This window comes from Stegostoma tigrinum, chromosome 46 (assembly GCF_030684315.1).
Source record: "Stegostoma tigrinum isolate sSteTig4 chromosome 46, sSteTig4.hap1, whole genome shotgun sequence".
Lineage (NCBI taxonomy): Eukaryota > Metazoa > Chordata > Chondrichthyes > Orectolobiformes > Stegostomatidae > Stegostoma > Stegostoma tigrinum.
The window spans coordinates 6,702,229-6,717,467 of NC_081399.1; the positions used below are offsets into that span (position 1 = coordinate 6,702,229).

General features: G+C 48.7%; 1 protein-coding gene across 4 annotated transcripts in view; it reads left to right on the top strand.

The window, feature by feature from the left end:
* Nucleotides 1-4,417: 4,417 nt before the first annotated feature.
* LOC125449589 (membrane-spanning 4-domains subfamily A member 18-like) overlaps nt 4,418-15,239 on the top strand; it is a 69,008-nt gene continuing 58,186 nt past the window's right edge. For all 4 annotated transcript variants that reach the window (XR_007246936.2, XR_009443447.1, XM_048525422.2 and 1 more), the window contains exons 1-3: nt 4,418-4,630; nt 10,767-11,069; nt 12,244-12,357. Coding sequence is in view for 2 of the 4 variants with exons in the window: in XM_048525422.2 (XP_048381379.1) it covers nt 10,857-11,069; nt 12,244-12,357 (327 nt within the window). In the remaining 2 variants the exon portion in view is untranslated. The remainder of the gene's footprint in view (nt 4,631-10,766; nt 11,070-12,243; nt 12,358-15,239) is intronic.

Below are 15,239 nucleotides of genomic sequence, written 5' to 3' on the forward strand. Positions count from 1 at the left end.
TATCTCTGTAACCCCCTCCAGGCCCTACACCCCCTCCCTGTCTCTGTAACCCCCTCCAGCCCCTACACCCCCTCCCTGTTTCTGTAACCCCTTCCGGCCCCTACACCCCCTCCCTATCTCTGTAGCCCCCTCCATCCCCTACACCCCCTCCCTATCTCTGTAGCCCACTCCATCCCCTACACCCCCTCCCTATCTCTGTAGCCCCCTCCATCTCCTCCCTATCTCTGTAACCCCCTCCGGCCCCTACACCCCCTCCCTATCTCTGTCACCCCCTCCGGCCCCTACACCCCCTCCCTATCTCTGTCACCCCTCCGGCCCCTACACCCTCTCCCTATCTCTGTCAGCCCCTCCGGCCCCTACACCCCCTCCCTATCTCTGTCACCCCCACCGGCCCCTACACCCCCTCCCTATCTCTGTAACCCCCTCCGGCCCCTACACACTCTCCCTATCTCTGTCACCCCCTCCGGCCCCTACACCCTCTCCCTATTTCTGTAACCCCCTCCGGCCCCTACACCCCCTCCCTATCTCTGTAACCCCCTCCGGCCCCTACACCCTCTCCCTATTTCTGTAACCCCCTCCGGCCCCTACACCCCCTCCCTATCTCTGTAACCCCCTCCGGCCCCTACACCCCCTCCCTATCTCTGTCACCCCCTCCGGCCACTACACCCTCTCCCTATCTCTGTCACCCCCTCCGGCCCCTACACCCCCTCCCTATCTCTGTAACCCCCTCCTGCCCCTACACCCCCTCCCTATCACGGTAACCCCCTCCAGCCCCTACACCCCCTCCTATCTCTGTAACCCCCTCCAGCCCCTACACCCTCTCCCTATTTCTGTAACCCCCTCCGGCCCCTACACCCTCTCCCTATTTCTGTAACCCCCTCCGGCCCCTACACCCCCTCCCTATCTCTGTAACCCCCTCCGGCCCCTACACCCCCTCCCTATCTCTGTAACCCCCTCCGGCCCCTACACCCCCTCCCTATCTCTGTCACCCCCTCCGGCCCCTACACCCTCTCCCTATCTCTGTCACCCCCTCCGGCCCCTACTCCCTCTCCCTGTCTCTGTCACCCCCTCCGGCCCCTACACTCCCTCCCTGTCTCTGTAATCCCCTCCGGCCCCTACACCCCCTCCCTATCTCTGTAACCCCCTCCGGCCCCTCCACCCCCTCCCTATCTCTGTAACCCCCTCCTGCCCCTACACCCCCTCCCTATCACTGTAACCCCCTCCAGCCCCTACACCCCCTCCTATCTCTGTAACCCCCTCCAGCCCCTACACCCTCTCCCTATTTCTGTAACCCCCTCCAGCCCCTACACCCCCTCCCTATCTCTGTAACCCCCTCCACCCCCTCCCTATCTCTGTAACCCCCTCCAGCCCCTACACCCCCTCCAGCCCCTACACCCCCTCCCTATCTCTGTAACCCCCTCCAGCCCCTACACCCCCTCCCTATCTCTGTAACCCCCTCCAGCCCCTACACCCCCTCGCTATCTCTGTAACCCCCTCCAGCCCCTACACCCCCTCCCGCCCCTACACCCCCTCCCTATCTCTGTAACTCCCTCCATCCCCTACACCCCCTCCCTATCTCTGTAACCCCCTCCAGCCCCTACACCCCCTCCCTATCTCTGTAACCCCCTCCAGCCCCTACACCCCCTCCCTATCTCTGTAACTCCCTCCATCCCCTACACCCCCTCCCTATCTCTGTAACTCCCTCCATCCCCTACACCCCCTCCCTATCTCTGTAACTCCCTCCATCCCCTACACCCCCTCCCTATCTCTGTAACTCCCTCCATCCCCTACACCCCCTCCCTATCTCTGTAACCCCCTCCAGCCCCTACACCCCCTCCCTATCTCTGTAACCCCCTCCAGCCCCTACACCCCCTCCCTATCTCTGTAACCCCCTCCAGCCCCTACACCCCCTCCCTATCTCTGTAACCCCCTCCAGCCCCTACACCCCCTCCCTATCTCTGTAACCCCCTCCAGCCCCTACACCCCCTCCCTATCACTGTAACCCCCTCCAGCCCCTACACCCCCTCCCTATCTCTGTAACCCCCTCCAGCCCCTACACCCTCTCCCTATCTCTGTAACCCCCTCCAGCCCCTACACCCCCTCCCTATCTCTGTAACCCCCTCCAGCCCCTACACCCCCTCCCTATCTCTGTAACCCCCTCCAGCCCCTACACCCCCTCCCTATCTCTGTAACCCCCTCCAGCCCCTACACCCCCTCCCTATCTCTGTAACCCCCTCCAGCCCCTACACCCCCTCCCTATCTCTGTAACCCCCTCCAGGCCCTACACCCCCTCCCTATCTCTGTAACCCCCTCCAGGCCCTACACCCCCTCCCTATCTCTGTAACCCCCTCCAGGCCCTACACCCCCTCCCTGTCTCTGTAACCCCCTCCAGGCCCTACACCCCCTCCCTGTCTCTGTAACCCCCTCCAGCCCCTACACCCCCTCCCTGTCTCTGTAACCCCTTCCGGCCCCTACACCCCCTCCCTATCTCTGTAGCCCCCTCCATCCCCTACACCCCCTCCCTATCTCTGTAGCCCACTCCATCCCCTACACCCCCTCCCTATCTCTGTAGCCCCCTCCATCTCCTCCCTATCTCTGTAACCCCCTCCGGCCCCTACACCCCCTCCCTATCTCTGTCACCCCCTCCGGCCCCTACACCCCCTCCCTATCTCTGTCACCCCTCCGGCCCCTACACCCCCTCCCTATCTCTGTCAGCCCCTCCGGCCCCTACACCCCCTCCCTATCTCTGTCACCCCCACCGGCCCCTACACCCCCTCCCTATCTCTGTAACCCCCTCCGGCCCCTACACACTCTCCCTATCTCTGTCACCCCCTCCGGCCCCTACACCCTCTCCCTATTTCTGTAACCCCCTCCGGCCCCTACACCCCCTCCCTATCTCTGTAACCCCCTCCGGCCCCTACACCCTCTCCCTATTTCTGTAACCCCCTCCGGCCCCTACACCCCCTCCCTATCTCTGTAACCCCCTCCGGCCCCTACACCCCCTCCCTATCTCTGTCACCCCCTCCGGCCCCTACACCCTCTCCCTATCTCTGTCACCCCCTCCGGCCCCTACACCCTCTCCCTATCTCTGTAACCCCCTCCGGCCCCTCCACCCCCTCCCTATCTCTGTAACCCCCTCCTGCCCCTACACCCCCTCCCTATCACGGTAACCCCCTCCAGCCCCTACACCCCCTCCTATCTCTGTAACCCCCTCCAGCCCCTACACCCTCTCCCTATTTCTGTAACCCCCTCCGGCCCCTACACCCTCTCCCTATTTCTGTAACCCCCTCCGGCCCCTACACCCCCTCCCTATCTCTGTAACCCCCTCCGGCCCCTACACCCCCTCCCTATCTCTGTAACCCCCTCCGGCCCCTACACCCCCTCCCTATCTCTGTAACCCCCTCCGGCCCCTACACCCCCTCCCTATCTCTGTCACCCCCTCCGGCCCCTACACCCTCTCCCTATCTCTGTCACCCCCTCCGGCCCCTACTCCCTCTCCCTGTCTCTGTCACCCCCTCCGGCCCCTACACTCCCTCCCTGTCTCTGTAATCCCCTCCGGCCCCTACACCCCCTCCCTATCTCTGTAACCCCCTCCGGCCCCTCCACCCCCTCCCTATCTCTGTAACCCCCTCCTGCCCCTACACCCCCTCCCTATCACTGTAACCCCCTCCAGCCCCTACACCCCCTCCTATCTCTGTAACCCCCTCCAGCCCCTACACCCTCTCCCTATTTCTGTAACCCCCTCCAGCCCCTACACCCCCTCCCTATCTCTGTAACCCCCTCCACCCCCTCCCTATCTCTGTAACCCCCTCCAGCCCCTACACCCCCTCCAGCCCCTACACCCCCTCCCTATCTCTGTAACCCCCTCCAGCCCCTACACCCCCTCGCTATCTCTGTAACCCCCTCCAGCCCCTACACCCCCTCGCTATCTCTGTAACCCCCTCCAGCCCCTACACCCCCTCCCGCCCCTACACCCCCTCCCGCCCCTACACCCCCTCCCTATCTCTGTAACTCCCTCCATCCCCTACACCCCCTCCCTATCTCTGTAACCCCCTCCAGCCCCTACACCCCCTCCCTATCTCTGTAACCCCCTCCAGCCCCTACACCCCCTCCCTATCTCTGTAACCCCCTCCAGCCCCTGCACCCCCTCCCTATCTCTGTAACCCCCTCCAGCCCCTACACCCCCTCCCTATCTCTGTAACTCCCTCCATCCCCTACACCCCCTCCCTATCTCTGTAACTCCCTCCATCCCCTACACCCCCTCCCTATCTCTGTAACCCCCTCCATCCCCTACACCCCCTCCCTATCTCTGTAACTCCCTCCATCCCCTACACCCCCTCCCTATCTCTGTCACCTCCTCTAGCCCCGCCCTCAATCTCTAAGCCCCGCCCGCCCCGCAGCGTCGCGCCGTGCCCAGCGGTGGCGCGAGCGGTCGGCGGTTGGAGAGCCGGGGCTCGCGCTCCTCAGCTGTTTTTCGGGGCTGGCCCTGCGGCCGGTTGCCGCGCATGCGCCACGCCCTCGGGCGGCGGTTTCGAACGCCGGAGCCGGGCGTCGGTTTGAACAGGAAAAGCCGCGTGCGGTCGCGGTTGTCGGCGCCGGGGAGCCTGATGGGGCGGGCAATGGGCGCAAGGTCCGTGAACCGTTTAAAGTCGTTCGCGGATTTTTCGTGGAGGGTTTAAACGAGAGATTTGGGGCTAAATGGTGCACGTGGTCAAACCTGAGCCCAAGGGGGCGTGTTCAAATGTGTCGGGACATGCTGTAGTTGTCGTGCTTGTGGCAAGGGTCAAAGGTCATGGAGCTATAATGTCAACTGAGGGCAATTTGCCTCATAGTTGGAGGGGTGTCAATGTGGCGGAGGAGTCAAGGAAGAATAGGTGGTGCAAATGAGGGTATGTATCAAAGTGAGGAGGTGGCAGATGTGTCATGGGGGATCAAGAGGATGTAAAAGGTTGAAGGGGTCAATGGGGATGGTGGTTGCCATGAGGGTTAGTGATTAGCCTGACCGATGTGGAGACAGTCAACATGGGAGGGAAGTGGCAGAGACACAAGCAGTTTTCACAGGCGATAAAGTGGTGTAGCGGGGGCGCAAGCATGATAGCGTTTGAGTGAGTATCGCTGATAACTTTGGAGAAGAAGCGGGTGTAATGTGAGGATGGAGTGGGATCAAATGGTGGCTGCCATGTGGTTAAAATGGGAGAGTGGGGAAAATGATGGATGGAGGTGAAATGGAGAGAACAGGGTGATAAAAGCTAAGAAAAAAGGTCACATGAGGGAGTGAAGCAGAATGGGCTTCAATGGGAGGGCATTTGGAGTTAAACCAGGAAGGGAGAAAGGTAAATAGGGACAGGAAAGGGTTTAATAGGGAGAGAAGCCGTTTCAAATAGGGAGTGGGAAACGGTAAATCGGAAACAGAGTCAGATGTAAAATGTTATGGGACTGGACAAATGGGAGTACAGTTGGGAAATTTGGAGGGTGAGGGGGGACAGTAATGCAGTCGGCAAAGGTAGGTTAAGTTGGGGCATGATGAAGAGGTGAACAAGTGGGTAAATGAGGGAGAGAAAATTGTAAAACAAAACGGGAATGGGTGTTAAAATGAGGCAGAAACGCAAAGAAATAAAATGAGACGTAAAAGAGATAAAATGGCGAGGGAGGAAGTCAGTGAAATGGAAGGGCAAAAGACTATAATGGCAGATGATTAGGAGAAATAGAGGAGGAGAGGGTTAGAAGAAAACTGGGAGGAAATGGTTGCAAGTAAAGAGAATGAATTGGTTAAGGGAATGGCAAATGGGGCAATGAAACATAATAGAGAAATTGAAGGAGAGGAATAAACATTTTGTAGAAAAGGGGGTCAGGAGAGGAGAAGGGGTTCAGAAAGATGGGCAGCAAGTGGCTACAGGAAGGGGGAAGTGTCTGTGGATAACAAACTAGAAAACGAGGTGCTCAAAGAAGGGAGTAACTGAGGAGTGAAGCAGATTCTGGAGCAGATAGCAAAAAGCAATATGGGGAAGGAGGGAAGAAATGAATGGTGGGAGTGAGAAAAGGGAAAGAGAATAAGGGTTGAAATGGAATCAGAAAGTAGATGTAAATGGTAAAGGAGAATCTAGGAAAAGAGCAGAGGTTCTGGGGATAGGAGAAGGAATGGAGGGAGAATGAGGGCTGTTGAAACGAGGGGAGGGGGTAAAGCCAAAGGGAGAGAGGCCAGGAGACGGTCTGAGAGAGAAGCAAAAATATAGAATTAGAAGTATGGGTTACAGTGTGGAACAACAAAAAGGAAAGGAGGTAATGGGGAAAGGGTTAGGTAAGGAAATGGCAGAAAAGAGAAGGGAATACAGGGGTAGAGACGAGGGAAAGGATATGAAAGGTTTATTTGGTGAGGGAGAGGTGAAATGCAAGGCTAAAGATTGATGAAAAATAATTGGTGTGAACTAAGGTTGCACACATGGGGGTGTTCTTTTCATGGTACTTCCTGACTTGTTAGTGTACCTGCTTTCTCAGTTTCTGTATCAGCATTTCTACAGGCACAATTTGTGCTCCTCATTGACACTTCTTGTAGCTTACTCCCTTTTGCCTCTTTTACCTGCCAGGAGGCCTATTCCCTCATATCCTTCCTGTTTATTCAAAAAAAAATCTGACTTTGACTATATTTCTGATCTCCCGAGCCCTTGGTGTACCTCCCTCCTGTTGCAATAGTGTCCAGTTTTTACATCTTGCTCAGAATGCCTTCAAGCTTTTGTGTCAGTCATTCCTTCTGATGAGGATATGTCCATAAGGGATAGGAGCAGAATTAGGGCCTTTGGCTCATCGAGTCTGCTCCATCATTCGATCATGGCTGGTAAATGTTTCCAAATTCCAGCTCCTGCTCTCTCCCTGTAACTTCTGATCTGCTTACTAAACAAGAACCATTTTTTTCTGTCTTAAATACCCTGAATGACTGGCCTCCATAGACTTCTGCAGCAATGAGTTCCACAGATTCAACACCCTTCAGCTGAAGAAAGTTCTTCACTTCTCAGTTCTTTCACAGAGTTAGTTCCCTCAGGTCCTACTCTGTCCTAATGGAAATATCTTCTTATTATCCATCATATCCAGGTCTCTCAGTCGCCTGTAAGTTTGAATGAAATCCGTCACATCCTTCTGAACTCCATCAGGTACAGATCCAGGGTCCTCACCTGTACCTCAAATGACAAACAATTAATTCCTGGGATCATTCTTGTAAAACTCCTCTGGATGCCTCCAAGGCCAGGATATCCATCCTTAGATATGTGGCCTGATACTGCTCTCAGTATTCAAGCACAGTCTGACCAGAGCCTTATGTAGTCTCAGCAGTACATCCCTGCTGTTATATTCTAGCCCTATCAAAATTAATGCCAGCATTGCATTTTCCTTCCTAACTGCCATCTGAAACTGCATGTTAACTTGAAGAAAATCCTGAACTGGAACTTCTAAGTCACTTTGTGCTTCAGACTTCTGAAATCTTTACTCATTTTAAAAATAGTCTATGCCTTTATTCAAAGTGCATATTGTCACACTTGCCCATGTTATATTTGATCGGCCCACTCGCCTAGCTCATACAAGACTTTCTGCAACCTCTCAGCTTCCTCAACGCTAACTACCTGTCCCTTCACCAATTTTTATGCCAGCTGCAAATTTAGCAATAATGCCTTCAGTTCTTTGGCCAGATCATTTATGTTTAATGTGAATGCTGTCCCAACACCGACCCCTACAGAACGTCATTAGTCACTGGCTGCCATCCGGAAAAAGTCCCTTTTATCCCAAATCTCCACCTACTATCAGGCAGCCAGTCCTCTATCCATGCCAGTGCCTCGCTTCTAACGTTCTGGGCTCTTATTTAGCAGTGTCTAATATGGCACCTTGTCACAATTCTTCTGGAAATCCAAGTAGATCATGTCCGTTGGCATGTCTGACTTTCTTGTTACCACCTCAAAGAAATTTTAGCAGATTTGTCAGGCATAACTGCCCTGTGATGAAGCCATGCCAACTCACCCCTATTTTACTGGTTTTACTTGATAGTGGACTGAAAAGTCTTATCAACAGCCAAGGTCAGGCTAAATAGATTATAATTTCTCCTGCATTCCTCCCTTCTTAAATGGGGCTTTACATTAGCCATTTTCCAGTCCTCTGGGATCCTCCCTAACTCCAGCAATTCCTAAAATATCACTGTCAATGTCTGCTCAGCTATCTCCTTCAGGACCCTTGGGTGAAGTCTTTCCAGTCCAGCTGATGTATCCACCTTCAGACCTTCCAGCTTTCTCAGTACCTCCTTAGTGATGGACCCTACACTCACCTTTACCCTCTGACTCTGTTCAAATTCAGATATGTCACTGATGTCTTCCATGGTGAAAACTGATACTATGTATTCAGTTCTTCTGCCATTTCTTTGTTCCCCATTACTTCTTCACCATCCTCATTTTCCAGCTGTCCGATGTCCACTCACACCTCTGTCTTACCTTGCACTCTCCTTTTATATTACTAGCTTGCTTACCCTCATATTTCATGTTCCCCTCCCTTATTGCTTTTCAAGTTGTCTTCTACTAGCATTTTAAGGCTGACCAATCTTCTGGCTTTCCATTATCTTTGGCATATTCTTTTGCTTTTCTGCTGTGCCTAACTTTTCTTGTCAGCCATGGTTGCCTTTTCCTGCCATTAGTATATTTCTTCTTTCTTTCCTTGAGATGAATTTCTGCTGTGCCTCCTGAACGACCTCCAGAAACTCCTGCCGTTGCTGATCTACCATCTTCCCTGCTAGGCTCCCCTTTGAATCAACTCTGGCTACCTCCTTGCTCATTGTAGTTGCCTTTACTCAAGTATAATACTGTTCCATCTGATTTTAGCGTCTCCCTCTTAAACTGGAGGCTGAATTCTATCATACTATGGTCCTGCTAGAGGTTCTTTCTCCTAATCAAGCCTGCTTCATTACATGTCACCAAATCCAGAATTACCTGTTTCCCTCATTTGCTGCACTATAAGATGCTCCAAAAAACCTATTTCATTGACATTTCATGAATTCTTTTTCCTGGATTCTGCTACCAACTTGATTTTCTGCATGTTGTAGTGGAGTGAATATTGTAGTGGAGTCTGTCTTACATGCTTTTTCTATCTTCTGATTTATTTTCAGCCCCACGTCCTAACTACTGCAAGGAGACCATTAAGTAACTCCCATCAGGGTCTTTTCTCCTTTGTGGCTCCTCAACTCTATCCACACACATGCAGTACCTTATCATCTTATAAACATCAGGAATGGGATATAAGTTCCTGCAAAAGATATTGAATCTTTGGATTTCTTATATTTCTGAGGTAGATCCTCGGTCACTGAGTATTCTGAGACTGTGACTCCTCCTCTCCGTAGTTCTAGACTCCCAAGCTGGAGAAGCTGCCTCTCTGCATCTGCCCTATCAAACCTTTGAAGAATTTCAATTAAATCACTTCTCACACTCCTGAACCCTAGAGGATATTGGCTTATCCTGCTCAATGTGTCCTCGAGGACAGCCCTTCCATTCCTGAACATCAATGAAATGTAGCTTTTGTCCCCCCTGTAAATAATGCATACTCACTGTAGAATCCTTGTAAATATTGACATTCCGAGACGTACCCAGTAAAATCTGACACACTACCTCAGAGACCACTTTAAATACCGACACACTTCCCTAGGATTCTTGGCAAATATAGTGCTGACTTGCTTCCCAGGAACCCCTTTTAAATTCGGTTGTGTTCTGCAGGGAGCCCCTGTTAATACTGACACACTCCCTTGGAAGTAGACCAAACTGTATCAGTATTCTGGGTTTCTGACCACCAAAACCATGTATAATTGCAGCAAGATGTCCTTATTCTTTTACATCAATCCCTGAATAAAATCGGCTATACCACTTGCTTTCCAGATTGCTTGAAGTATCTGCACTTTAACTTTGTGTAATGCATTTATAAGGATACCCAAATGGTTCTAAATATGGCATTTACTCATTCGTAACCTTAATTTGAAAGTTATTCTGCTTTTCTACTCTTCATATTCTGGTGTTAGAAATTCCTGTTTGAATATTTCAATCTATGTCACCACCTTAGCCTCTCACTGAACAGTGTAACTTGGTGCCCACTTTTTGTCGTCTTTGTAGCTTGCACTTCACCGTTGCATCATGCAGCAAATTTGGCTGTTTTTCAGCTGGTCCTTTCATCTCTATGTTGTACGTGTTAATTGTAAGCAGCATGGACCCAGTTCACCAGTTACACCTCACCATCCTGAAAATTAAACCTTTGCTTTCTGTCCTTCAATGGATTATTATCATGCCAACATATTTTATTCTCCCACCCCCAGCGCCTCGTCACTTCACCAAGAGTAGAGAAGTAGGATTGAGTGGTAACTCTATCAAAGTCTTGGCATAGACAGCCTGGACTGAATGACCTTTGTCTCCACTCACCACACAGCAATTCTGATATGTCATACATCAGGCACGAGTTATCATTCTAATGACACAATAGCTGTTTCAAATCTCTTTCAGACCTCAAACCTGTGATTTCACCCAAATCTCCCCAGCTTTCGAAACTATCTCTTCTGGAATGTTCTATATAATGAGATTGTGCCTGATATCCGCTCAGCTATGAGTCTGAATGGTAGACGCCATAGCTGAAACCTACTACCTCAGGTGTGCTCATTGCAGCAAAATGTGGCTTTCCCTCAAAGAACGACTTTTTCATATTATTTTGTGCCCTTTGCATTTTTGGATAACATTGCATTTCTTTTGTTTATGTTTTGCCAGGATCTCCTAATTATCTTTCAAAGAGACAAATCCATGTGCAGTTAATTCTCCAGTAAATTGCAAATAACTAAAGTGAGACCTTCAGCAAAAATGCCTGACAGGAGCCAGACTTCGTTTGCTCAAAAGTCTAAGCAAACAGCCTCAACTGTTTGGATGCAACCCAGACTTGTGTCTCAGAGGCCCACTCAGCCAAAGCTTCACGACATGCATAAACATCGCATGTCATGGATCAGTGTGTCGCGTTACAAAATGTCTCATTTAAGCTTAATGGAGCAAGTACATACGGAGTTAAGAGATTTGGGTGTAAGCATTGAGATTCTTCTGCCTCTGTTCTTTTTCCCAAATATATGTTCTCAGAAAAGCAATGTAAATTACATTAAGAAAGTCTGGGAGGGTCAGTGCTAAGTGAACACTGCATTATCAGAGGGACTACAGAGAAAATACTACATTGAGGATCAATAGAGAAGGAGCAATGCAATGTTGGAGGGTCACTACTGTGGAGGTGTTACAGTTAGAGTGTCAGTATTAAGGGAGTGCTGCTTATTTAAGCAGTGGGAGTATTGCTTTTTCCATAATGTTTCAATCAGTGAGATGGAGGAGAGGAAGAAACCACAGTTCTGTATTCCACACTTTCCATTCCATTACAGTACAATCTAACTAAATATGTAACGGAGCATCCGAGGAGCAGCAAAGTCAAAATTTCAGGCTAAAACCCTTCATCAGGACTGGGAGGGGGAGGGAGCCCAGACGTAAATGGGGGCGGGCACGGTGGGGCTGGGGGAAGGATAAGTGGGATGGTTGTAGGTATGTGCAGGTAGGGGTTATTGTGATTGGTCATTGGGAAGGGTGGAGCGGGTAAGTGAGTAGGAAGATGGACAGGTTAGATCAGGGAGGAGGAGGGGACCTGACATTGGATAAAGCTGGGCTAGGGGGACTTTCTAAATATCACATTTTAAAAGCAAGGCCCCTTCTTATGAACTGTTCCTCCACCCTTGATCAACTTTCCCAGCCTAGTCGCAACAGAGAAAGTATTTTTTCTCTATTTATTCTATCACTAGTAGTGACCCTCGACTTTTTAAAATCATTACAACATACATTAGTCTTCCAACCTGAAAGGAGAGAGGACTGATTTATGCAGAGGTAGGTGCTCTTTTAGCCCCAACACCTTTGTAATGAATTCATGCAGCTTGCATGCAGAAATAGTATACCTTTTCTGATTATCAGTGCCCGGAACTGATGACGTTTCTCTAGATAGTAGGGATTGCTAATTAGAACTGGATTGTACCTGTATCCCTTTGTGGTGCAGCATCCCATCTCAAGATCTTGGGGCACATTCAATTATTATTTTGTCTACTTTCTGCACTGTTGGTAGTGGTTATTAGTCATTTTCTGACATCAGTTTTGTACTTTGGATAGTCTACATCACGTAACTGTTCATTCTGATCTTTTTCTTTCTCTGCAAACGTGCCAACTGTAGGCCATTGAAATCATGATTGGAATGATTGAGATGATGTTTGGCATTCCACTGATTTTTGCAGAAAGCTATTCATTCCCTGCAATTATTGGAGTCCCCTGGTTTACAGGATTTTGGGTAAGTTCATTCCAAAAATTACAATTAAACCTAATATGAGAAGATAATTCGGACAGCCAGGGAAACTATGAAATTCTCACCTCCCACACCTGGGAGATGTAATTAGGAGTATTTAAGGGTGTTTCTTAGAGAGGACATGGAATGAGATGGATGTCTTATGAATAAAATTCAGGAGTCATGGTCATAAACATAAAATGTTGCTGAATAAAGAAACGTTTTGTTGAAGCTTCTCATCTTGCACTCATAAAATATTTGGCATTGTACGGGGGAAGCAACATTTTATACTGTATGAAAAAGAGTTTAATACAAATGAAAAATAATTGGACATGGACTGATCGATAGAAGCATTACCATGGAGAATGCACCAGTTAGTTGATGTCTAGCAATTATAGAGACGTTGATTTGTACAGCACAGAAACAGTCCCTTCAGTCTCACTCGTCCATGCCGATCAGATATCCTAAATTAATCTAGCCCCATTTGCCAGCATTTGGCCCATATCCTACTCAACTCTTCCTGTTCTTGTACCCATCCAGATGCCTTTTAAATGTTGTGATTGTACCAGCCTCCACCACTTCCTCTGGCAGCTCATTCTATACACACCACCCTCTGCGTGGAAAAGTTGCCCCTTGCTTCCCTTTTATATCTTGTCCCATCACCTTAAATCTATGCCGTCTAGTTTTGGACTCTCCTACCCTGGGGAAAATACCTTGACTATTCACCATATCTATGCCCCATAATTTAGAAACCTCTATAATGCCACCCCTCAGTCTCCAGGAAAATAGCCCCAGCTATCCTGTCTCTCCCTATAGCTTAAACCCTTCAACCCCCCCAACAACATCCTTGTGAATCTTTTCAACGCCCATTCAAGTTGAACAACGTCGTTCCCATAACAGGGAGATGAAATTGAATGCAGTATTCCAAAAGTGGCCTATGTAGTGTCCTGTACAGCCACAACATGATATCCCAACACATGTATTCAATCCACTGACCAATATAGGCAAGTGTACCAAATGCTCTGTTCACTACCCTGTCTACCTGTGACTCTGAGTTAACTGCTGAGCTTTGCTTATATATAAACCAGTCAGCTTGAATGATTAGTCAATGCAGTGATTTGAGATACAAACTAGAAAGTGGATGTCATCTATTTTGGTAAATTGAAACAGGCTCAAAATTTTCACTGTGTTTGCAAAAAACAAGGGCCCATGCATTAATATATGTTGTTTCTAGTATACATAAGTTCTCCACATTGTGAGACTGAAAATCTTAAATTGGTAACAAACAGCTAGCTGGAAAAACTGAAAATCTTAAATTGGTAACAAACAGCTAGCTGGAAAAACTCAGCAGATCTGACAGCATTTGTGGAGAGAAAATCGAGTCAATATTTCGGATCCAGTGACCCTTCAGTTCAGAACAGAATTTTTCCAACTATTTCTATTTTTATTTCAGATGTCCAGCATCCGTAGTTCTATGTTTTTAAGCCTTAAATTGGTTATCACAGTAATTCTTGGTGCAGTCTGGCTGTAATTTGTTAAATAAACCCATCACGAAATCACATCTAATGTTGTCCACTGTTTAGAGTTTTGCAAGCACAAGTCGATTGGACACGGCCTGCACCTTGCCTGTTGAGAACGGCTGACAGGACGTGCTGTTTCATACAGTCCCTCAATCTTTGAGCTATACAGCCCACATAGAAAAGTACTGAAATTCATATATCACACTGCTCATTTACCTACTAGGCAAAACATGTTTTTTGACTTCGTGGGAGTTTTCTGTTAACGTCACACACCATTCATGTTGCTGTGGCATAGCTTGGCAGTTAACTGTTGGCCATTATCTAAATTACACATTCACCATCGCAACACCTTGACACCGTCAACACCTTGAGAGTCCCTTGCCAACCAAGCAGCACTGTCATTCTGATACGGTATGAAATACTGTTCCCCCTTGTTAAACTTGTTAATGTCCTGATGAGTTTAATGCAAAAGAAAAACTTTGACAAAACATGCCATTTTTCAGCAATACTCAAGTGCTGTACTACCAAACCACTGAATGTAAAATAATCACAGTCTGGCTCAGTTGGATCACACTGGCTCACAACGTGGTGACTCCTTGCACCATTATCTTTAGATTAGAAAAGTATCTCACTATGGTCTCTCTCTTTTTCTCCCTCTCTGTCTGTGGAGATAAGTCAGAGTCCCAAATTACCTCTCCGTAAATTAGATCTCCATATGGTGTTTCTCTAAATCAGATCAGTGTCTGTCTGTAGTGTTCCTCTATATTAGATTAGTACTTCCATATTGTTTTCTTTCACTGCATTAGACATATTTCCCCCCTTCTAGTTTAGATCAATATCTCTCAATGGTGTGTCTAATTAGATCAATCTTTGTCTGGAGTCCCTTTCTACGTAAGATCAATATATTTCACTGGTGTTTCTCTGGGTTGGATCTGTGTCTATCTATTGTGTCTCTCTAAATTAGACCTGCATCTCTCTGGAGTTTCTCATAAAGTCAGTATATCTTAATCAGTATCTCACTACATTGGATCAGTATCTCACAATGGTCTCTCTCACTGAAATATATTATAATCAATATCATTCAATAATGTCACTGTCTAGATTAGATCCAGATTGAATCAACATCTCTGTTTGTGACATTTTTTTATTTATTCACGGGATGAATGCATCGCTGGCTAGGCCAGCATTTATTGCCCATCCCAGAGGGCAGTTAAGAGTCAACCACATTGCTGTGGGCCTGGAGTCACATGTAGTCCAAATCAAGATCTCTGGGTTAGATCAGAATACCTTCAAAGTGACTCTCTAGATCAGTATCTACAGTGTCTATAGTGATGGTTGAGGCGTATTGTTCCGATTGGAAGTTTGTGT